The sequence below is a fragment of the Microcaecilia unicolor genome, chromosome 3, assembly GCF_901765095.1.
Source record: "Microcaecilia unicolor chromosome 3, aMicUni1.1, whole genome shotgun sequence".
In the NCBI taxonomy this organism is placed as follows: domain Eukaryota; kingdom Metazoa; phylum Chordata; class Amphibia; order Gymnophiona; family Siphonopidae; genus Microcaecilia; species Microcaecilia unicolor.
In genome coordinates, this window is record NC_044033.1 from 61,778,135 (window position 1) to 61,803,817 (window position 25,683).

General features: G+C 42.0%; 2 protein-coding genes across 4 annotated transcripts in view; one reads left to right on the forward strand and one right to left on the reverse strand.

Annotated features, from left to right (window-relative positions):
* The window catches only part of MIA3 (MIA SH3 domain ER export factor 3), a 237,758-nt gene that overhangs the window by 177,279 nt on the left and 34,796 nt on the right, over positions 1 to 25,683 (reverse strand). For all 3 annotated transcript variants that reach the window (XM_030195990.1, XM_030195989.1, XM_030195988.1), the window contains exons 4-6: positions 20,908 to 23,896; positions 16,374 to 16,637; positions 9,601 to 9,725 (exon numbers count right to left, since the gene is read on the reverse strand). In XM_030195990.1, coding sequence (XP_030051850.1) covers positions 9,601 to 9,725; positions 16,374 to 16,637; positions 20,908 to 23,896 — 3,378 coding nt within the window. The remainder of the gene's footprint in view (positions 1 to 9,600; positions 9,726 to 16,373; positions 16,638 to 20,907; positions 23,897 to 25,683) is intronic.
* The window catches only part of TAF1A (TATA-box binding protein associated factor, RNA polymerase I subunit A), a 182,512-nt gene that overhangs the window by 6,920 nt on the left and 149,909 nt on the right, over positions 1 to 25,683 (forward strand). The gene's annotated exons all lie outside the window — the stretch shown is intronic.

The following is a 25,683-nucleotide window of genomic DNA, read 5'->3' on the forward strand; positions in this document are numbered from 1 at the left end:
GGCCAACCTTCCATATCTGGAGGGTGGGGTGTTAATTGGGGGGGAGGGGGAAGACACATTGATGGGTGTAGGGGTTGCCTGTTGGGAGAGAACCATGTGGGTTTGCAAAATGGCAGCCATTTACCTGTTTGTGCTGCCACTTCGCTATTTTGCAACCTACATATGTGTGTGATGGCACATACACGGTGTGCTGTCCTCATCAGTTTTTTAAAATGTTTTAACATTGCCCCTCCCTCTGTACTCTATATGTGGATAGCACCTTAACCTACTCACTCACCTGATCCTCTTTTTTTTTTTCCCTGGGGGTGGGGATATGTCAATTTTAGATGGGAGATAACATGTATCATATTTTACAAGAGTAGGGCTGCACTTTCTCTGTTTTCACTTCCACATCAATAATGGTATAACTGTATACATAGGTTTTAGAAAGTTTACTATATGTTTGAAGCTTCTTCCGATGTAGTAACACAAAAATGAGTAATTGAAATGCATTGACATTACTAGAACGCATAGAGGGGCATAATCGAAAGGGATGTCCAAGTTTTGCTGAGGACGTCCTCGCAAAATGTCCCGTCCCAGTGGAGGGGCAGGGAAACCCGTATTATCGAAACAAGATGGACATCCGATAATACGGTCATGGACGCCAAAATCTTGACATTTAGGTCGTCCTTAGAGATGGTCGTCCCTAGACCTAGTCGTTTTCTGATTTTCGGCGATAATGGAAACCAAGGACGCCCATCTCAGAAACGACCAAATGCAAGCCCTTTGGTCGTGGGAGGAGCCAGCATTCGTAGTGCACTGGTCCCCCTGACATGCCAGGACACCAACCGGACACCTTAGGGGGCACTGCCGTGGACTTCAGAAATTGCTCCCAGGTACATAGCTCCCTTACTTTGTGTGCTGAGCCCCCCCCAAAACCCACTACCCACAACTGTACACCACTACCATAGCCCTTAGGGGTGAACGGGGGCACCTAGATGCGGGTATAGTGGGTTTCTGGTGGGTTTTGGTGGGCTCACATTTACCACCAGAAGTGTAACGGGGGGGGGGGGGGGGCCTGAGTCCGCCTGCCTGAAGTGCACTGCAACCACTAAAACTGCCCCAGTACCTGGTACCTGCATACTGCTGTGATGGACCGGAGTATGACATTTGAGGCTGGCACAAAATATTTTTAAAGATGTTTTTTGAGGGTGGGAGGGGGTTAGTGACCACTGGGGGAGTAAGGAGAAGTGATCCCCCATTCTCTCCAGTGGTCATCTGGTCAGTTCAGGCACCTTTTTGTGGCTTGGTCGTAAGAAAAACAGGACCAGGTAAAGTCGTCCAAGTGCTCATCAGGGACGGCCTTTTTTTTTCCATTATGTGTCGAGGACGCCCATGTGTTAGGCACGCCCAAGTTCTGCCTTTGCTACACCTCTGACACGCCCCCGTGAACTTTGGTCATCCCAGCGATGGAAAGCAGTTGGGGACGCCCAAAATCGGCTTTCAATTATGCCAATTTGGGCGACCCTGTGAGAAGGATGCCCATCTTCCGATTTGTGTCGAAAGATGGGTGTCTTTGGCTTTTGAAAATGAGCCTGATGCTGTTTTACCACTGTTTTGTTATTTTTGTTTTTTAAGAGTTTTTTTTCTGCTTTTAAATTGTTTTTTTGTGTGTGTGTGATTTTGATTGCAAACTTCATAAAAACATTTCACTATGGGCTCCTTTTACTTAATTTCTTTTTTTTTAGGGGATGGGATTTGATATACCTCCTTTCTGTAGTTACAATCAAAGCGGTTTACATATTATATACAGGTATTTATTCTGTACCTGGGACAACAGGGAGACTTTAAAATGTGGCGCTATCAGTTAGCGCGCGCTGAATGCAAAGAAGCCCTTGGGAATTGAAGCACACCGCTAATCGGCAGCACCGCTTTGTAAAAGGAGCCCTATGTTTTTTTAGTCCGTTTGGAACTTGTTTAAAATTGTCAGGTTTTCAGGATATCCACAATGAATATGCATGAGAGAGACTGGTCAGCAGTATATAAAGATGCATCTATTAGAGCTGTACTGAGTAGTCATACTGGATTTGGCCCTGAATACCTTATTCTTATTCAGCTGAATAGTGATTTAAATTTGAATAGGACTAGTCCAGGGCTCTACTGTGCTAAATCCTACTGAAATAAATACTTGATCTCTTATTATTTGTTATGTTAAAGCTCAATGCACATTTGGCCAAATAGTAAAATATGCTATTCGGTACCGCTCGAATATCTATATAACTATATGTAAAAGTAGATGGGAGACTGACTGTTTAGTGTGGGTGGGATGCGCATTCGTGAACATTTCCACCCGACTGACAAGGAACAGACTCCTATCAAAGAGTAGAATAGCCCTGAGTAGGTGGACTGTATGGGCTGCAAAAACAATGTGTGTGGGTTGAAAGGGGGGGAGTTAGAAGAAAGTCATGGAAGAGACTGCAGGAATGGGGTGTGGTATGGAGAAAAAGTAGAATAAACATAGGTAGGAAGAAAACACTGGGAGGGAAGAAGAACTATAATGAGAGGGTGAAATAAGAATAGGGCAAAAAAAGTTAACAATGAAAACAAAAATAGATAAGGAGGAGAAGGGAAGGATAAAAGGAAAAACAGATCATGTAATAAAATTTGCTGAGGCATTTTATTTTACTCTTACAATAATATTTAATATCTTAAGCCTCAATGATAATTCTTTGAGCATACTGTTACGTGTATGTGCATTTATATTTGTGCAAATGAACCACAGATGTGCCCCAGTTTTCTGTTTATACTACTTCAATAAACCAGTGGATTCTGAGGGGGTGGGGACAGGAGTCAAAGTGCAAATCATTTTTGCATTGTGCTAAGTCTTACCATCATCACCTCTAAAGTTGTGTACTCACAATTCACTCACTTTCAACAGAATTTTGTAAAAGCAGTTAGCTTAGCGGGGTTTAAAAAAAGGTTTGGATAGCTTCCTAAAAGATAAGTCCATAAGCCATTATTAAAATCCACTGCCTATTTCTAGGATAACCAGCATAAAATGTATTGTACTGTTTTGGGATCCTGGCAGGTACTTGTAACCTTGATTGGCCACTGTGGAAACAGGATGCTGGGCTTCATGGACCTTTGGTCTGTCCCAGTATGGCAATACTTATGTACTTATGAATGCATGTGTTGGGGAGATGACAAATGCTGAGGTGTTTGCTAATTACAAATTTACTTCAGACATACTCCTGCATATTCTAAAAACCAGCATAGCTTTGAGGTCATTGGGAGAAGCTTGGAAATCCGTGTCTGAGGAGGAGGAACCAGGTATTGAAGGTAAAATAAAAAATTTCCTTGCCCTGACTTCTGATGGGGCTGCCGGCCAAGATGGCCGCTACATGCTGAGGTCCTGATGCCCCCTTCTGCATAACCCCCGATACTGACCACCTGGATGCCCCATTTAATTTTAGAACTGCAGCCTCGCGTTTGGCATACAGCATGCATACCTGGAAAGCTCCCTTGCATTCAGCTCCACCTCATGAATCGCTTGCCGTGAAGTGCGGCGCTGATAATCGGAGCTAGCAGCACGCAATCTCCCCCACCCCTGTTGTCAGAATGGCATCTGTTGGTCCTGGGATCGGCGGAGGTATGTGACAGAGAGGACCGTTGCGGTGGACTTGGTTGCCTGTGCGGCTTGGCAGCACGACGAGGAGCAGTGATGATCTGTGGACTCTGGCGGCATGGAGCGCAGCAACATGTCAGTCCCGGGATCTGTGGAAGGGATGAGAGCCTCCTTGCACGTTGTGCAGTGTAGTTGCTTTGGAGAGAGCACAGAATGGATTCAATACCCATCAAACTTCTCCTTATGCTGATTTCTTCTCCTGGGGCTGCGTCACAGACAAGTGCTGGGGTGTGCACTTCGTAGATCGAAAATGGTGCTGGTTGCTGCCCTTTGGGCCTTTTGATTTACACGTGGCTGGCTCGGATTCCTTGCAGGACCGCCTTATTGGTGCTCTTCTACTGGAGGCCTGAGAAGACCTGTGCCTGTTTTTTATTTTTTTTTGTCTCCTACTCTTCCTGCTTAATACTGGAGGTGCTTTCCATTCAAAAGAATCTGTCATACCACCCTACAGACACTTTCCTGTATTGATAGTGTACCTTCTCACTCAGCTGGGGTTTGGTCTATAGGACTGTGTTCTGTTGTCAATCCTAGCCCCCTCCCCCCTCTTTTTTTTTTTCTCTTCCTCCGGACCGCTGTGGCACTTTTGGTGACTATCTGCAATCTTGGCATGCTTCCACATGGCATCTAGAAGACTTGGAGAAGAGCCATGGGGACAGCCTAAAAGTGGCAGAGTACCCCCTCCTCACCTACAATGAGCTCTGAATGGGCTGCTGAAATTGTTACGGAAGTCTGCTTGGCCATGGAACAGGCTATGGGCACACAATTGTAGCAAATACTTTGATATATTGCACAGCATGGAGCATCGTCTCATTACTTCAAAGACCTACAAGCAGTTCAGCAGAGGGTGAGAGAGATTGAGACCTTGACTCAGAACTCTTCAGTGGAACTCGGGCATCTACAAAAGGTTGCTTCTTCTGAGGGGAAGTTGGATGATCTTGAAAATCATTCCCGTAGAAACAACCTGAGACTGGCTGGATTGCCAGAATCGGTACAGGAAGCAGAACTCCGTGGGTTTTTGGAAGCTTGGTTTCCTAGGATCCTACAACATCAAAGCACTGCTGGTCCTCTACGTAAAGAATGCTCACATTGTTTGGGTCCCAAAAGAACAGCTACGGAGCATCCCAGGGTAGTCATTTTCATATTACTCCACTATCACAATAAGATGGAGATACTGTCAGCTTTCTGAAGTGGTAAAACACTGGACTATGAAGGACATAAGATCGTGTGTTTCCAGGACTACTCATCCAAAGTCTATAAGCAGTTTGCGCCGTTGTGTGGTCGCCTACACAAATTGCAAATACACTTTAATCTATCCAGCTAAATTGGATAGTTACCATAATGGTGCCCTATACTATGATATAGTCGCGGCAGCCCAAGTCTTTGTGGACCAATTGGAATGAGACCAACCAAGCACTTCCAAATGAAGATTCTGTACTATCGGATCTTGGGCTTGGACCTTTAATTTTCTGTTGGAGTGGGGGAATCTAGTATGCCACCTTTGCTTTTTTGAATTTTTCACATTTATACTTTCTTGCTTATGCTGGTTTCTTCACTGACTGCTTATCTGGGGCAGGGAATGTGAGGTTCTTCTAATCCCATGTTTTAAAGAGGCATTTGCTGCTCCTGATTTCTCTTTTTTTTTTTTTATGGGCAGACTGGATACCTATATATTTTCTTACTTTCCTTTTCAAAGGGGACCATAGATGGGGGCAAGGAAGTCGAGCTCATTATGGTGCCCATTAGGAGAGGGAGGGGGTGGGCAGGAGAAAGCAGGCAGGGATTCTTGGTATGCCGGGTGTGGATACTGGCTGGAATATTCCTGTTGGTGGTTTTCACTTGCCAGTGCTGTTACATAATGCCCTTTAAGATAGTGACTTGGAATGTGGGTGGTATTTCATCGCCAAACGACAAAAAATATTGCAGACCTTGAACCAACTGAAGGTGTCTATTGCTGTCCTCCAGGAAACTCATTTGGATGCTAAGGAACATCAGAAGCTTAGTTGTTGGTGGGTAGGGTCTAATTTTGAGTCCCCTGCTTGTGACAAAAAGGCTGGAGTTATTATATTAGGAAGGGTTTCCATATTACTACACATAAGGTTATTCATGATGATGCTGGTAGATTTGTAATAGTTCATTTAATCCTTGAGCACCACCCATTGCTCCTTTGCAATGTGTATGCACCAAATACTTATAGTAAAACCTTTTATAGGCAGATTCTTCAACACCTCCAAAGTTTTGATAGGGTCCCTTATTTGGTGGAAGGGGATTTCATTGAGGTGGGTGATCCACAGTTAGATCACAGGGGAAATTGGGGGCTCCTATCATATGTCCAGAGTCCACTGCCGTGTGAAGTTCTGGATATGGTGGATATGCGGCGCACTTTACATCCGGTTGATCGAGATTATACCCATTTGTCTCGAGCGCACTGCACCATGTCCAGGATTGATTACATTTTTATTTCTCGCCGTCTATTTACAGTAGTACAAGGGGCCAAGATTGGATCTATTAAAATATCACAGACCATGCTATGGTGTCTATTGGGCTTCCCTGAGACGCCCCCAAATTCTTATCAGTGGAGGTTTCCTGTTCATTTTTATGGGAGATTTCAAGACTTCCTGTCGCAGAAATGGCTGACCTAAAGAGAGATTAATGCTGCTCACAAGGATGCTCTTATCTTACATTGGGATACCACTAAAGCAATGGTATAAGGGGAGATTATGTCCTATGCTAGTCACCAAAAAAAGGCTAGAGAAAGGGAATTGCTCCATTTAGAAAAAGAAGTTTCATGATTACGGTGCCTTAATGGGCTCTACCACAATATTTAGGTCAAAACTCAGTTCTTAACAAACCTTAAATGAACTGAATCATCAGAATACCCAGATGTCACATACTTATTTTCAATATCAGTTATATAAACATGCTAACGAGAGAGAAATTACTGGCCCGCTTGGCTCATCCTTGTCAGGGTCTTTTAAGATAGAAGTCCTGTATTCCTCCAATTGTATTCCGTTCCTGTTCCTCCACCATTGGAAAGTTCTATGTATCTGTCTGGTTTGGACCTTCCGCAATTGGACCCAGAAAGTTTGACCATGTTAAATGCACCTTTTGGAGAGGAGGAGGAGGTAGCTTGGACTATACAGAGGAGCCCCCTTGGAAAGGTCCCCAGGCCCAATGGTTATAGGGGGGAATTTTATAAGATGATGAGGGACGAGGTTGTCCCCCCGCTGACGTTCATGTTCAATTCCATAGTGGGAGGGGGACAACTGCCTGAGTCACTGCGATTAGCTCAGATAGTAGTTTTGCCAAAACCAGGCCACAATTTGAAGAAACCAGAATCCTATAGATCAATTTTGCTGCTCAACTATGAAGCTAAATTGTTTGCTGAAGTCCTAGCAAACCTTATATCTCGTATCCTCCCAGAAATGATAGAGGACTCTCAAGTAGGTTTTGTGCAAGGCCGCACAATTACTAAGAATGTGTGGAAGATTCTCTCCACTTTGGAGCTAGCATCCAGTCAGGAAGGATACTCCTTTCTTGTTAATAAGTTTTGATGTGAAAAGGCCTTTGACCGGGTGGTGTGGGACTTTTTGTTTGGGGTTTTAGATGCCTATGGCATAAGTGGATTTTTTTCAAAATGCAATTCGTGCTCTGTACACTTCTCCTCAAGCACAGGTGTGGGTGAATGGCCTGCTTTCCTTCCCCTTCTCTTTACATCGTGGTACTAGGTAGGGTTGCCCATTATCGCCCCTGTTTGTCCTTACACTGGATCCCTTGCTTTGAGACATTCAGAGGAATCTTGACATACAAGACCTTAAGTTAGGCACAAATACTTTCAAAATAGCGCCTTTGCAGATGACCTGTTGGTACATGTGGTAGATCCCCCTGCATCACTTACCGCACTATTAGAATGTATGAATGAGTATGGGGATTTCTCGGTTTTCAAATTAAATTTTGAAAAATCGGAGACCATGCAGAGGGATCGGGCTGATGTTTTGGGTTGAAGGGGACCCTTTCCATTGAAATGGGCATGTAATTCTTTCTGTTACCTTGGGGTGGTGTTGTCTATGGACACACAAAGCATATACCGTATGAATGTAGACAGGTTGTTGCAGGATACTAAACTTCACTTTGAAAAATGGAGTCGCTTACCTTTATCATTAATGGGTAGGATTAATCTCTTTAAAATGGTGATTTTCCGTCGCTGGCTGTATGTTTTGCAAGTGTTACCATTACGTCTCTTGAGGAAAGATTTGCAATTGCTAACCAGAATGTGCAGGAAGTTGTGTTTGGGGTGGGAAGAAATAAAAAATGCATATGGAGTATCTTTATGATACTTGGTCGAAGGGAGGGTTAAGTATACCCTGTCTTATATAATCAGGCTTGTTTATTAAGGCATCTTTGGGATTGGAAATTTGCTTCTGAGCAGTTTACCCCAGTATCTTGTTCCATGGCATCTGAACTTTCTTTTGCAGGCTAGGGATGAGAGTTTGCTACAGGTTTACTGCAGCAGTATACTGTTGCAACCCTTGAGAAGTATTTGTCGAGAGCTTTTGCAATTTTGGAACCAGAATCCTATTGTTAGTGATTTGTTGCCATGTAGGGGTAATATTGATTTTCTGGCAGGCATGGAGTCAGGGCTCTTTAGGAGATGGTCGAACTTGGGTATCACCTTGTTTGACCATCTCTTCAATGAAGATGGCCATCTTTCTTTTTTGGAATTACAACAAAGACTTTCTTTAACACAAAAGGATCATTTTGCTTATATGCAGTTATACCACTACTATGCAAGCTTAGATCAAGCTGCTTTGAAAACAGGATTAGGTTCATGGCGCAGAGATTTTTTGTAGGGGGATGATTTTGGACAGGTCTCTGGACTGCATAAAGCTTTGGCTTCTTTTCTCCCTCTGTGGGAGTATGGTTCTCTTCAGGAGGCTTGGAGTAAAGACTCTGGGTATGCTCTGGAGGGGGTGGGTTTCTCTAAACTGATCAATGCTATCCCGAAGTAGGTCTTTAGTGCCGAACTCCAGGACAGTCAATACCACGTACTTCATAGAGCATATATATCACAGTACCAGGCCTCTTAAGTAGGTTGGATGCCTCTTGCTCAGTGTTCCAAATGTCAGCGGGGGGGACAACACTTTTTTTCATGTCTTCTGGAGAGGTAGTGGTATCCAAGCTTTTTGAAGGACACTTCATAGATATTTGAGGACTATTTTTGGTCAGTATATAGTCTTTTCTTGGAAAGGAGTCTTATTGGCTAAGTGGGAAGCTTATGGGATTTCTGATACAGGCTTTCAGTTATTTCTTAGTACAGCCTATGCGCTGGGGAAGTGTATATTCAATCATTGGTTGAAGGATGAGCCTCCCTCCTTTTGGTATTGGAGAAACAGATTACATGCCTTAATGTCATGGAGGTATGGGCTGCCCAGGTTACCCACAGACGAAGAAAGTCTTTTCTTTTTTTTTTTGTCTGTTTGGAACTGTTATTTATTATCTCCCACAAGGCCAGAAGCACAGTTTTGAATAAATTTCAGAGCATAACATGATTTGGTTATTTAATAATGGTTGTCTTCTGAAAGGGTATGGGGTTGGGTGTCAACGGGATATATACAAAATTGGGATTGTAAGTTTCTTCTGTTTTATACTGTGTTTTATGGTTCTCTCACAGTTTTCCTATTATTGTGTAATGGACTGCTGTTCTGTTTGCTATTCTTGTTCAACTGTGTGCTGTATGGTTCCTTTGATCCTGAATAAAAAACCATTTAACCTTTTAAAACATTGTCTTGCCCTGCCAACTGGGCATCAAAGGAACCTGAAGCACAGCCGCTAAACATTCTCCAAAAGTCTACATGAAAAAAAAAATAACAGTGCTCAAGTTTCTCAGTGGCTGAACTAATTTTTACATTTCTTGTAGATTTTGGATTTACTTTACTTACCTTCTTGGTATATGGATTCATAGTTTCCTGGATATCACTCCCTAGGGATTTTAGAATTGAAGGCACCGAAGATTCTGTTTCAAGTTCATCCTTTTCAATTTCCATAGTATTATCAGTCATTGCTCCTGGAGTGTGAAAAAAAATATATATGAAATCCAGATTTTTAAAATATTTTTTAATGTAAAGATCCAATCCCCACCCATAACCAGTGAACAAACAGCAATAGCTGCAATTATACAATTGTGGTAGTTCAGATACATGCCAATTTTGCTTTTAACAATGACATGTAAAGCAGCATGCCCTATGGTGTTCCAGGGCGATTTACTCTGTGGGTAAGCATTATTTTAAATTGCCTTTCCTGACTCCATCCCCTCACCCCATTTGCCTTTTAGTTATAACCCATAAGTTAAAAGGTCAACAATCCAGGTTGATAAAATGGAAATCTGAAAATCTCTACAAACTAAAAGATTCTTATCCCTGCATTACATGTTTTTATTTTAGTTATACTACACTTTTACTTTACTGTTTTGAAAGTTTTATGGTCACAGTTTGCCACACTACAATGACTTCCATTTATATGGAACTCCAATGCTGTGCAGCACCAAAGATATGCAAGCACCAGAGACCACAGCAGTTGAGCATGAACCTGCCTCATGCTGGCCCGTGTTGCATATGTCTCAACACAAAAGAAATGATTAGTAACTGGATCAACACAATAAGTCATGTTCCTTTATTTAATTTCTGTAAGTTTATTGATGCTTCACCATAGCTATAAACAAATGTTGATCCTTTTCGTTCTAAGGGGCCCTTTTACTAAGCCGCAGTAGAAGGTGGTCTGCACTAGTTTGGACATGTAAAATTGGTACGCACTGGGCCATTTTCTACCACAGTGGGTAAAAAGGCCTTTTTCAATGGGGCGGTAAATGGCCGTGCGCTATTATTAAAAGTAGCGTGTGACAATTTACTGCCTGGGCCCTTAACACCACCTATTTAGTTGGCGGTAAGGGATCACGTGTTACCCCTGCGGTAATCAGACCGTTTGCAGTAATGTGGCCATGCTGCTGATTACTGCCAGAACCCCCCCCCCCCCCCCATGGTAGAAAATTATTTTCTATCGTGGGAAATAGCGCATGCTAACTTCAAAACTACCACAGGGCACCCGTGCTACCCTAGCAGTAGTGTCAATTTAGTGCACGCTACCCACGTGTTTGCCCTACTGCGGCTTAGTAAAAGGGTCCCTAAGTTTTTCAGGGAGATATGCAGGGTTAACAGCAGCATCTTGCCAGTAGTATTTGACTGGATCGCTCAGTAGTACCATCACAAGATTAAATATGGCACTTAATAACAGGGATTGGTTCCTCACATATTTTAGTATGCAAGCATATAAACCTGCCCCCACAATGGAGCCAAGGTAATAAGCTATTCATCACAGCTGTGCACAGTTTCTTAATAACATTTAAGTACAAATATATTGTTGATACAGTAAATAAATTGTACACAAACGCAGATTTCACCAGACTGCGTCGGGGGAGGTAATCACCTTACCACCTCCCCTGATGTAGTCTAGTGATACATGATTTATATTGGTAGATGGTCTCCTGGTCTGTACTAAGATAAGTTTTAAGAGTTTTGTTAGCACAATTGATGTTGAATACATTTAAAAGATGTTTTGATAAAGAGAAGTTATGAAATTGACTTTGTCATTGGTCCATTTTTATGTATTTCAAACAATCAGTGGATTACTATGAGTATAAATTGGTACTATTATGATCTCTGATGGTCCTTAAAAAAATTTATTAATGAAGGTGTTGGGTATATAGTTAACTACCATTTGCAGAGCATGAATATCTTCACAACTAAAGTGTATGCGCTGAGATCGAATGGATGACACTGGTTTAAATCCATGCAGCTCTGTGTTTGGCCAGTTTTAAGTCACATGGTGTAGAGTTGTATGATATAAGGAGTCAGAAAAATGCTAACAGAAGAATAATATTATGGCATGGTGTGTGCTTTAAAGGTATGTCAAACAAATATAAAGACAGATGATACCATGGAGCACTTTCTATTATGAGTCATTTTTAGATGGTAGAAATTAGGTAGAAATTAGAAAGTTTTGATACATCTTTTAATCGTGTTTATTTTGCAGGGGACATTCCTTGATTCAACTTTGTTGTGAAACATGATTTCATGTCAGATACCAGTCCCCGTGCTGACATTTTAAAAATGGGTACTTTTTAATACTTGAATAAAGAAAATAAAAGTAAATGTTAAAAATTAAAAATCGAGGTACTGGTGGGCTTATGAAGATATGGTGTAAATTCCTTGGTGAAAGGGTTTTACTCCCAAGCGACGCTCTGATGGTTCTATGTACATATTGGTATGATAAATCTCTGCAGTCAAGCACATTGCCACACGCTACTGTGATGCCTCCCCTTAACCCTGCATTCTACCACATGATCTGCTCAGTTCCTCGTCCCATCTTACACCAGTTTCTTGTGGGGGGGGGGGGGGGGAGGAACCTTTCGCTAACGTTAACATTTTCACTAACGCTAGCTACAGCAAAGTGACCCATCTTTTTTTACTACTCCTCATAATAAGTCCCTAGTTTTTATATTAAAAAAAAAGCGTTAAGCCTTTAGGTCTTGTACACACTTCTTTACATCTGGTTTATTATTGGATTTAAATGAACAGTGTGCTGATGTCTACACACAGTAAATGATGGCAGATAAAGACCTGCACAGCCCATTCAGTCTGCCCAACAAGGCAGCCAAGCCAGAGCTGCACCTTCCTTTGTGCAGGTTAGTCATTCATGGTTTAAACACCATTTGGCAATTTAACATACCAACCACACACAGGCAGTTAAATATGGCAAAGTCTTGGAACAATATATATTAAAACCACATGTATTTCTGACAGTATTTAACTTTTTAATTTCAATATTACAATGTCTTCCCATCCTCACCCCCCTTAAGATGCATAGCACTCTCACTTTTAGCAGCCTGAAAGTTTCCTTCCACTTAGTATGTACATGGGTACATTTATAGCAATAGACTTCTCCTGCCCAGATTTTCAAAGGGAAAGTATTAATTGGATGCTGGCCGCCACCAGAAAACGACACAGAAACATACACGTACATACTTTCTCTTTTCTGGTGTTACGCTGCTGCCTGCTGCTCATGTGCTTACTCTGAGTGTCTCCTCTCCTACCACCACCATCAGCTCTGCCCATCATCAAGTACAATGGTAGCCCCCTCCCCTTGTTCATTTTCTATTCTTCCCCAACACCTCAACCCTCCCTCAGAACATTCAAGGACTCTCCAGTCCAGTGCCTCTTGCAAACCAGTTTTCCTTTTCTTCCCTCGCCCCCTCGTTCAGAAAATTCATTTGTAGAACATAGGACCTTTCTCCTGATTCATTCCCTCCCTTCTATGACTACAACTGCCTTCCTACCCAAAGTTTATGCTGCTAGTGACACAAGAGGCAGGAAGGGCAGGCTCACTGACCCAAGGGAGAAGATCAGAGAGCTGAAGATAGAGGTTTTAAACTCTGAAAAATGTTAAGATAAATTAGCCATCTTAGCTTCCTGACATTAGTGTAAAAATCTGTGGAATCCTAATCTAAGTCCTGAGCTAAAGAGTTGCACGGGGACAGAAATCTAACCCGTCCCCGTCCATCCCCGCGGGGAATCTAACCCATCCCCGCAAGAATTTAATGGTACATTTAAAAAAAAATTCCTGTTTGCTCTCTAGGTTCAAGCTGCAGGACTGCAGGCAAGGAACAAACGGAAGTTGGAACACTCTGGTGCACACATGTAAGACTTCTCTGATTCATTGGCATTGTGTGCTAAGAGATCACCAAATGCACACGCCAGTAGGTCAGGTGACATCTGATGCTCGAGGTCTGCGCATCAGCTCGGGAGCAGAGAGGATTAATAGTAACATAGTAAATGACAGCAGATAAAAACCGGAATGGTCCATCCAGTCTGCCAATAGACATAATCATTATCAATTCATGATTAAATCAACAATGAATGTGATATTTATACTTGATTATGGTCTTTCTGTGGCGTTTCTGGGACATAGACCATAGAAGTCCGCCTGGCCCTATCCTTATGTTCCAACTGCTGGAGTTGCCCTCAAAGCCCACTCCAGCCTATTCATCTTCTCATTTGCTGGACACAGACTGTAAAAGTCTGTCCAGTACTCATGTTCCAGCCACGTCCCAGAATTAAATCAAGGACGTGCTATGGACGTAATCTACTTAGATTTCAGCAAAGCTTTTGACACAGTTCCCCACAGGAGGCCCTTGAATAAACTAGATGGGCTGAAGATAGGACCCGAAGTGGTGAACTGGATTAGGAACTGGTTGACGGACAGACGCCAGAGGGTGGTGGTAAATGGAGTTCGCTCGGAGGAGAGAAAGGTGAGTAGTGGAGTGCCTCAGGGATCGGTGCTGGGGCTGATTCTATTCAATATATTTGTGAGTGACATTGCCGAAGGCTGACAAGGTAAAGTTTGCCTTTTTGCGGATGACACCAAGATTTGCAACAGAGTGGACACCCCGGAGGGAGTGGAAAGCATGAAAAAAGATCTGCGGAAGCTAGAAGAATGGTCTAACGTTTGGCAATTAAAATTCAATGCGAAGAAATGCAAAGTGATGCACTTAGGGAGTAGAAATCCACAGGAGACGTATGTGTTAGGCGGGGAGAGTCTAATAGGTACGGACGGGGAAAGGGATCTTGGGGTGATAGTATCTGAGGACCTGAAGGCGACGAAACAGTGTGACAAGGCGGTGGCCGTAGCTAGAAGGTTGCTAGGCTGTATATAGAGAGAAGTGTGACCAGCAGGAGAAAAGAGGTTTTAATACCCCTGTATAAGACATTGGTGAGGCCCCACCTGGAGTATTGTGTTCAGTTTTGGAGGCCGTATCTTGTGAAGGATGTTAAAAAAAAATGGAAGCGGTGCAAAGAAAAGCTACGAGAATGGTATGGGATTTGAGTTACAAGACGTATGAGGAGAGACTTGCTGACCTGAACATGTATACCCTGGAGGAAAGGAGAAACAGGGGTGATATGATACAGAGAGAGAGTTGCACGGGGACAGAAATGTAACCCGTCGCCGTCCATCCCCCCGGGGAATCTAACCCGTACCCGCAAGAATTTAATGGGTTCAAGCTGCAGGAAGTTGGAACACTCTGATTCACTGGTACTGTGTGCTAAGAGATCACCAAATGCACACGCCAGTAGGTCAGATGACATCTGATGCTCGAGGTCTGCGCATCAGCCCGGGAGCAGAGAGGATTAATAGTAACATAGTAAATGACAGCAGATAAAAACCGGAATGGTCCATCCAGTCTGCCAATAGACATAATCATTATCAATTCATGATTAAATCAACAATGTGATATTTATACTTGATTATGGTCTTTCTGTGGTGTTTCTGGGACATAGACCATAGAAGTCCACCTGGCCCTATCCTTATGTTCCAACTGCTGGAGTTGCCCTCAAAGCCCACTCCAGCCTATTCATCTTCTCATTTGCTGGACACAGACTGTAAAAGTCTGTCCAGTACTCATGTTCCAGCCACTAATATTGCTGTCTAAGCCCTTTCCAGCCCATCTTAAACCAGATTGCCATATATGAGAGACAGTCCATACAAGTCTCCCGGTATCGGCCCTAGTTCATCACAGCCAGAGTCACCATCTGTCACTCGACAGATCCACACACATAGAGCCATTTAAATTTAGGGGGGGGGGGGTTATAGCTTCCATTTTCTAATTAGAGATCCTCTATGTTTATCCCATGCCTTTTTGAATTTCATCGCCATTTGTATCTCTACCACCTCCTTAATGGAGACTTTCCACATCTGTGCTGTTAAAGCAAGGAGGAGGAGACAAAACTCAAAGAACTTGGTACTCGGTAGGTGAGAGGCTGACACAAGTGCAGCATACGCTTCCACGGGAACCCCGCAGGAACTGCTTCCGTCCCTGCAGGTTCCGCAGGATTCCAGCGAACCCTGTTACCGTGCAAGTCTCTATCCTGAGCACATCAGACAGGGTTCCCCCCCCCCTTAAATGTCTGGGCCCCAGACATGTGTTTAGTTGGCCATTCCTTAATCGGGCCCTTTCCACAGCAACAGCTATTAGACGGAAAGACACCCAAGTACCGACAGCTGTATGATTCAGTCAATAGGTTTCACAATAGAATTTAGAATAAAGAAAACAAAATGCACATCTGAATTATTAAAAGGCAGCACTTGAGAGGGATACTTAGTGTAAAAACCATTCAAAGAATCCTCTTGGGATTATTTTCTACCTCTCTTAGTGTGTGTATCTGTGTTTTGAGTGGATGTGTGCGTGTGTGTGTCGGTTCTGTGTTTGTGACTGTGAGAGGCAATTTGAGAAGAGCAATTCCCCAACTGTATGACTGTATGTTTCACTATATCAAAGTTACTATGCTGTAGAAACTGGAACTGCTTCTCCCATAGAGATGCATTGGCCATTTCGGAGGGGGGGGGGGGGGAGTGCTTATTTCTCTGGGACTCTTGGCTCAATATTGCCCATTTTTGAACTTGGATCTTTTCACCAATTTTTCCTCCATTGCAAACTTGGTCCCATTCCCTTAAATTTTCAGTGTTTTTTTGCCCCCCCCCCCCCCCCCCCCCCACCAAACAGACATTCTTAACCCCATAGGTTGAAAAGAATAAACAGCTTCACTTTCTCCAAAAACATGCCTTTTTTAACATTGTAAAAAAGCAAAGAGAAAAAAAATCTTACTGGCACCAAACTCTTCCATGCTGTTTTGTGCTGAATTAGCTGATCCTGAAGCAGGCATGTCATCCATCTCCTTATTATATAAGAAGTCTAATTCTTCTGAGATGCTTGTATCTAGCAGCACTTCTTTTGCTGATGGCATTCTTAAATCCTTATCATCCAAGAAAGGTCTTTTGCCTTCATGGTCTGAAAACTCTGGATCAATCCTTCCAGCTGTATCTTGTCCTACTGACTGTTCTTTGTTCAGTTCCACATCTTTGCCACTTTCTATGGTAGAGACAAAACTTGAATAAGCAGCCAGATTAACAGAGAAGCTCCATTTCTGTCCAATACGACAAGTACTGCTATTTTTAGCACAACACTCACTACCTGATCCATGACCAAAAACTAAATAGCAATAGTTGATTAGAAAAAGCATAATGTAGCACTTAAGGCTAATGTGTCAAGAAACTAAATTTATTTCAGTATGTTTGCATGTTGGGGGTAGGGGGCGGTGTATATACAAAACTCAAAGGCTGAAAAGAATTGAATTTCCAAAATTTCTTCCTTTTCCTTAATAATTGAGGCATTCAGTTTTTTAAATGTTTAAGATTATTGTTGAGTTTGGATCCAGTATACAGAGTGCTTAAAACGTTGTCAGCTTCCTGATAGTATCAAGCAGTGGTCATAAGTGATGTGTCAGATTTCACTTTTCTTAATTTCTTCTGAGAACATTTCTTTTTTTTCTTTTGAGCTTGGTTCTAATTTAAGTGTGTATTTATGTAGGAGTCCTTTTACTAAGCTGCAGTAAAAAGTGGCCTTAGCACGCTCTTTTTCCCACATACTAAGGCCATTTTTACTGCAGCTGGAAAATGGCCAATTTTCCGAATTAAAGACCATGTTGCCATTAGCAAAACGTAGCGGGTGAGCCCTTACCACTACCCATTTTGTAGATGGTTAAAAGCTTATGCACTAATCAGTGTGCGGTAATGTGGCTGCACTGATTCGCAGACAGGCCATCTCGGAGAAGAATAAAGAAAACTTTGTTTAGCATGTGGTTTGTGTGTGCACATTGGGCTTTTACCACAAGACCAGGGCCGCCGAGAGAAGGGGGGGGCAGGGGGATAAAATTCCACGGGCCTCCAAGGGGGGCCCAGCGCCGCAGTCCCACCCGCCCACCCTCAGCTCTGTCTACTGTTTACCACCGGGCCAGGCCCCCTCCATTCAAATCAGAGCGCCTCACCACCTTGCTCCGTGTGAAAGAAGTGCGGCAGTCTGCAGATCGCCTCCTTTCGGCCCTTCCCTCCCTGTGTCCCGCCCTCGTCTGACGTAACTTGCTCAAGGGCGGGACACAGGGAGAGAAGGCCTGAAGGGAGGCAATCTGTAGACTGCCGCTGCTGCGCTTCTTTCACACGGAATGAGGTGAGGCGCTATGATTTGAATTCAGGCCCGGTGGTGGACCGGAGGGGGGCGGGTGGAGGGGGGGGTGACGGCGGGGCAGGGCCCCAGGGGCGACCTTGCCCCGGGCCCCGCCCAGTCTCTTGGCGGCCCTGTGCAGGACACCTCAATGAGTCCTGCAGTAAGCCCTTTTAAGCTGGGGCAAGTGCACGCTAGTGCTTAACACAGCATAGTAAAAAGAGCCCATAGTCTGTTCTGCACCATATAATTAAATTCACTTAAACTTTCTTTTCTGTGAGAAATGGGGCTAATTTTCAGGTTATAGTGAGTTTTCCCAGTGACGAGAATTTTGCTAATACGTTGAAAACTGTATCTTGTTAACAATTTCCTGATTCTGTTTTTATAAATAGCACTTTAAATTACTCTAGATGTACAATAAAATGTTGAAATTGGATGAAATTTGTTTTATTTTCAATAATGAACATGATCAAAGTGTGACATCTTTTGATATTTATAAAATAGTAGGTAACACTGTTTCTACTTGGCAATGTAATAGTCAAAAGATGCTGGGTTAGAAAGACAAGGTTTTCTTTCCTACTACCAATAAGATACATTTCATAGTTTCCCATTCTTGGTGTCATGCAAGCATTGGAGTACAAGAAAAGTCATGTTGAGTCTGAAGAAGGTCCACTGAGACCAGCATCCTCTCCCTGGCAGAGGTCAATCTGAGTCACAAGCCCCCAACAGGTATCAAAAAGTACGGCTGCTTCTTAAAAGAGTTCATTTCCAGGGATAAGTAATGGCTGTCCCAAGTGTATCTGGTTAATCATTTATATGGACTTTTCCTGCAACAGATTTTGTGGCTTATGTTGTGAAAAAATATGTTCTATGATTTGCTCTCAACCTGTTTGGTTTTAAATTTCATGCAGTGTGCTTTTTTAGTGAAGCAAATCAAACATATAAACGGCGAGTGACCGTACTCACTCGCAAATGCGCAGTAGAGACTTCCCTCTCTGCCCCGCCCCCACTTCAATACGTGATGATGGGGGCGGGACAGAGGGGGAAGTCTCTACTGGCATGCTGCAGACGTCGGAATCGCTCCCCCTCCCCTGGAGTCGCCGCCGCCCCTCCATCTGGCCCGAGCACTGTGAACTTACATCAGCACGCAGCAGCAGGCACATCAGCAAAGCTGCCGTCGGGGCGGGCTTTCCTTCTCTGCCTTTGTCCCGCCCTCACCGACGTTACGTCACCCGAGGGCGGGACACAGGCAGAGAAGGAAGCCCGCCCCGACGGCAGCTTTGCTGTGCCGCCTGCTGCTGCGTGCTGATGTAAGTTTACAGTGCTGCTCGGGCCGGGTGGAGGGGCGGCGGCGACTCCGGGGGGGGGGGGGCTCGGGAACCCCCCCCCCCATTTCAAAAGTAGCCCGTTTTCACGGGCTCAACGGCTAGTTTTTTAATAAACTAACCTTAAACATTCGCTATTTAACAATTCCACACCACTCATGATTTTCTAAACTTCTATCATAGCCTTTCTATCATACCTTCTCCAAGATAAAGATCCCTAACCTGTTTAACTTTTTTTTGTATACATAAATAAAATGTTCTATCTCCTTTTTAGCATCCTTCTTTGAGACTTTGTTGCTGTATCCTTGAGATGAGGTGACCAGAACTGCCCACAATACTCAGTTCTCACACACCATGGAACTTTAGAAAGGCACAATGGTATTCTCAGTCTTGTTCTCCATTTCTTTTCAAATAATTCCTAATACTGTATTTGCCTTTTGGACAGCCATGATACACTGGGTTAAAAATTTCAGAATACTAACCACAATGGACTAGATTTAGTAAATAGCAAACATGATTAGTTGATCACTATTCTATAAACAGTGCTCCAAGTTGGGCATCGTTTATAGAATAGTTCTTAATGCCAGGTTCAGAGCCCAAAATACACCAACTGAAATCTGATGTAAATCCTCATGCCTAAATTTAAGCACAAATTCCTTAAATTCTATGTGTATCTTTAGTAAACTCGCCCTTTTTTTAGTTGCATGCTAAAAAATGTATGTGTACATTTTTATATATAAGTACATAAGTATTGCCATACTGGGACAGACCAAAGGTCCATCAAACCCAGCATCCTGTTTCCAACAGTGGCCAATGCAGGTCACAAATACCTGGCAAAATATCACCTAGCAAGATGTGCATGTAAATTCAAATTGTTGCCAATTAATGCCAATAAATTGATTACTATATAAAGTGTCCCAAACATTAATTCTTCATTTGTAACATGCACCGTAATCAAACATTTGACACACTTTTTTTTTTTTTTTAAAGCATTTTTTTTAGACAACGGGGACCGTCAGATAGTATAGCAACTCACACCATAGGGAACCTTCTGTTCCTTTTTCAATTGTGAAGGAAAAAATGGTTGTGGTGCAAATATTCATCGGTTGACCCTTCAAAAATTTTTTTTTAATTATATATATAATCGTGTTTTCTCTTAGCAAAAATATTTTCTAGTGTACTGAGAGCAGTATCATAAGCGTGCATAATAGCACCAAACTTATCTTAGAGAAAGGCAGCACTTTCAATTCCCAGGAGAAGGTTCCCTATGGTTTGAGTTGCTATACTATCTGACGGTCCCCGTTGTCTAAAAAAATGCTTTAAAAAAAACAAGCATGTCAAATGTTTGATTACGGTGTATGTTACAAATGAAGAATTAATGTTTGGGACACTTTATATAGTATACACATTATTTAGTCCCCACATTCTTACAGTTTTTGTGGTCTATTAGAATAAATTGATTACAGCACCCAATTACTGTTACTTGATTGTGCATGTCCAATCTCCAGCTGCCTTTATCCTTTAATTTCAAATTTGGCTCTGATTTAGTGGTCAACATTCCAAGTGTCTCAGCAGGAGATCCGATTCAATATTCTAAATATTCACTCTACCTTGCTCTTCAGAAACCAAAAATTGATGAGAACTTTCCATTGCTTTTATCATTCCATACCACCAAGCTGTGTTCAACCAATCGGAAGGCTTCACTAGCAGACATGCCTCCTTCCCCTCCTACCTCTAGTTGTGGCACAGATTTAATGCCTGGTGTTCTCATGGTGAAACTAATACAGTAAGAGAGCACCAGCATAATTTATATTTACCTGTAGATTCCTGAACTCCTGGTGCCAACGGAGTGCTATCATGAACCCTTAAATATTTGTGCCTTAGCTGATAGGCTATTTCCTGCAGGTCATCCAGGATGATGTATTCTTCATTAAAGATGTCTTTTCCTTTAGGCATTCTTTCTTCATCTGCCTCTACAGAGTCTAAAATCCTTTCAACTTCATCCAGGATGCTGGATTCTGAAGATTCCAATATCTGATCCAAAGCTTTTTCAATGTCCCCTTCATCTCGATTACCCTGCTGAGCAAGCTTCAGCTCAGATTCCATATCATGAAACATGGCTTCGACTCGGAAGATGTTGTGGGGGCCGAGGAATCTTAGAAGCCTTTCTATATGCTGCTCATTTAAGTATGTCCTCATAATAGTGAGATTTTTCACTAATTCATTATACTCTGGAATGATCTCTTCGATACTTTCTTCTACATATAACAGCTCATCATTGAATTCCACACTATCTTCAGACTGTTTGTCCCTTGTATGTGCTTTCTCTGTTAAATCCTTTGGGCTATCTTCAGCCTCTTCTATTATGTTATCATTTGGTTTGCTTTCTAGATGTGCACTGGCTTCTCCACTCTCTCTGTTTTCCCTTATATTATTTAGGGAACTCATATCAGTTGGCCAAGGCCCTCCCTCTATACCTGGAAGCACACGGTCATTCCTGTCTTTCTCAGTCAATCCAGATGTTTCAGATTGATCATAGTTTTGAGGAGGTCTTGTCCCTTTCAGCATTTCATTCATTCCAGCTGTTCCCCTGTGTTTTATATCTTCATTTATCTCATCTGAACCATTTACGCTGCTTTCTCTTTTATTTTGCTCAATTATATTGTTTGCTGTTAAGACCAGGTCAGGGGCCTTCTCTATGTCTGTATCACGGGCATTTTTATCTCTTGACAGTTTTGCAAGTGCAGCGTTTTCATCTTCAAGCAGTCCTTCAATCGGTTCTGAAGCTTCCTCTTCAAGTTCTGAATCTGTATCGGAAACCCAGTCCACATTATGCTGGCCATTATCACCTGCTGCTGCTTCTGCTTGAATGACCATTTCCTTGTCAACTCTTGTGGTGGTTTCTTTTTCAAATTGTTTTTTGTTGTCTATTACATTTTGATTACTGCTTTTCTGTTCTTTTATCTCCACTTCATCTGAAGACAGCTCTTGCTCTGTAGTTTTCTCTATGTCTTTGGTCTCTTCAGCCTGTTTCCCAGACAGCTTTGCAGCTGCTTCTGTCTCGTGTTTCTCCAAACTATCTTTATTTTCTGAAGCAGTTTTCACCCTATTTCTTTCTTGTTTTTTACTTTGTTCTGCCATAGACTGTTTCTTGATTTCTGGCACAATATGTTTAGAATCCTCTCCCCTTGCTTTTGTCATTTCTTTTTCTTCCTCATCTGGTGCTAAATGTTCATCTACACTTTGTGGAAAATTGGTGTGCTTCCATTCTGATTTGGATACCTTTTGTACTTGTGACAGTAGGTCCTTAACCCTATGCTTATCTTCATTTTTATCAAATATATTTATAGATTGATCTCGTTTATCCTGGAATCCCTCTTCCATTTCATTCTCCCTTTGGAATTCAGTCTGTTCTGTGGTTTTATGGACAGCGGTTTCTTCTAAATTGCCAAGACCTGGTGCCGTCTCTTGTTTAGTTTCATTTAATTGTTCAATCTCAGAGTTAATTCCAGGACCGTTAACAGGACTTAGTTCTTTTGTAGGTACGTTCTGTGGTTCCTCCATATCTGTTTTTTTTCTGCTAGTGAAACGTTCCTTATTCTGTTCTTCAGGCAGCTGAGCAGTTCTCAGGCTGTCCCTGGATTCCAAAACACTTGCGGCCGGGGTCTCCGTTTCAGTATTAATATTTTCTTTGATGTATTCTTTGAGTTGTCCATCTGCAGTTTTTTCCTTTTGCTGAGCTTCTATTTTCTCCATGCCAATGAAAAAAAATTCACCATCCTTTACATCACCAGTTGGTTTTGCCTCATCTTCTTCCTTCTCTTTCTGTTCATCAGAGTCTGATCCATCCAGGTCTGTGACTTGACGTGTATGTTCACTATCACTGACAATAGCAAAATTGGTGTTTTCTAATGTGGTTAAGGTATCTTTTCCATCTTTCTCTTGCTTAAGTGATTCTACAGTCTCTTTACTTTTGTTCTCTTCATCAGGATTGTTTTGTGTATCTATTTTGGAAAAAGCTGATGGTTCTTTTTCATCTGTCGACTCCACATCGGACTTAGCTCCTGCTGCTTCATAAGATAATAAAAGGGTTTCCTCAAAATTTTCCTTGCCTCCTTCCTCCATTTGTGTATCCTGATGTTCTAAAGTCAAATCTTCAAAGTGTTTATTTGTAGAGGTTATGTGCCCTGTTGTGTCATCATCTGTCACAATAGCATCTGCAGTTGAACCCAACTGAGTCTTCAAGGCTTCTAACCTCTTTTCGTTTAATGACGTATAGGCTTCCACCTCTTCTTTTTCATCAGACTGAATGTCATCTTCACCCTGAGATATTGTGAGAATTTTGGTATGGCTGCTGTCGCCTGGAAATAGCAATTTCTTTTCCTGTATTTCTTCTGAGTGCTGAGAAGCAATTGTGTCTCCCTGAGAATTTTCAGATTCATGACTTATAATGAAGTCGTCATCTCTGTTTGTTTGTAGTGTTTCCTCCAAGTTTGTTGCCTTTTTTGAGGGGAAATGATCGGTGGTGTCCAGTGCATCCAGTTCAGGAAAATACTCATCTTTCTCTCCAGGTTTGTTGTCAAGGCCTCTATCATCTGAAATTTCAGAACTTTCATTGGTGTCTTCCTCCTGTGTTTCCTCTTCTGGGATTTTATGGTCATTTTCTTTTTCAGAATCTGTTTTGGGTTCAACACTGGAAGGGGATTCTGCCCTTGAGTCAGCCTCTTCTGGTTTCTTTAAAAGCTCCTCCACATTATAATTATCAAAGTCATCTTTTCCTCCCTCAAAACAAACAAAATCTGTTTCCTGGAAATTAAAAAAAAAAAAAAAGTGTGAGAAACAAAGTTCTGCATCTAACGTCGACCATAGTACCTATTAAACTAATTTACAGAGACAGATATTGAGAGAGAGAGAGAGAGATCAAGACACTATATATACTATGACTTCAGATTCATAATACTAGCAAAGAGGAAACTTTTGTGCTTAAACTGGGCAATTGAGAGTACTTGTAGCTAGCTCACTCTCTAAATGAAAATACCAAGCCAACATTAAATACATAGGGTGCTGGTAGCCAAATGGTGTTCCACAAGGCTATATCAGTTCCCAAGTCTCTAGGGCAAACAATGAGTGTTCTGCAACAGAAGCAATGATGGTTGTTGACGGGAGAGACAGAGAATTATTTAACATCCTATAAAGCAGTGTGGTTGCCATGTAGGTTCATCTGAATATATAGAAATAAAATACAAACCAAAGAATTTTATAAGGTGATACCCAACAAACCTTTTATTATTTCTGAACATCCTATGTAAAAAAAACCTGCCAAGATATTATTGTAAATGAACATGTTGTACACATTCATACCTTCACTCATCTTTATCATTCCTAAAACATGGGGCAAACCATTTTCCCAAAATACCAAATAAAAATTATTCTGTATAGCATACTTCTGGAACCTATAAATCAAAATCAGTCACAGGAACATCATCCTGTGTCTGATATTTTTAGGCTTTATAGACAAAAACAGAGCCTGATTTTGGTAATGCTGTGGTGAATTATGATTATTTATTTATTACATTTGTATCCTGCACTTTCCCACTAAAAGCAGGCTCAATGCGGCTTACATAGTAATAGGTAACACAGAATTTTGTTATGTAAAGTAGGAAATTAAGTATAAACATAGTAATAGGATGGATGGGTAGGTAGAGACAGGTGATAGAGAGGAAGGGAAGGTGGGAGATAGAGTCTGGGTCAATGTCGTTTTCTCTTCGGTATATGTAAGGTAGATGGGTTCATAAGATTAATCTGGGTCCTTTGGGTAGGCTTGCTTGAATAAATGGGTTTTTAGTGCTTTCCTGAATGGTAGGTGGTCATGGATTGCTCGGATAGGTCTAGGGAGAGCGTTCCAGAGTTGGCTGCCCAGGAAGTAGAAATTGGATCCATAATAAGTTTTGTACTTGAGACCTTTACAGTTGGGGTAGTGCAGGTTGAGGTACTTTCGCGAGGATACAAACGTGTTTCTTGCTGGGAGGCCATGTTAGAGAACCTGGTATAGCAAAGATACTGCTATGCTTTGCTCTGATGACACCAAAGAGCTTTCAATGTGTGTTGTAAAGAGAAGAAGGAAGAAATATATTCAGGGGTATCTCGGTATTCTACAGGGTGAGGCAAAAAAAGTAACCCCTACAGTTTTTTTTTCTTTTGCAGTTTTCTCAGCAACAGCTTTGAATTTCAACAAGAAATTGTATGTACTTAGTCATCATACTTATATATTGCTATTAAACAACATTTAAATATCTTAAGCTAGGATGATGTTCATGACATTTTAGCATTAACTCCTAGCAATTTTTGCATGTTAAAAATGTTCAATCTAAAACACAATTATTTGCTAGAGAAAGTAACCTTACAGAGAACATTTTGCAAGTGTCTTCCTGTTATGAAGGAAAAAAGAAACTGATGTATTGTTCAGTTACCTTTCAATTAAACAATAATGACTATTTATTTATTTATTACACTTGTATCCCACACTTTCCCACTAAAAGCAGCTTCAATGCGTCTTACACATTAGTAGGTAATACAGAATTTTTAGATATGGT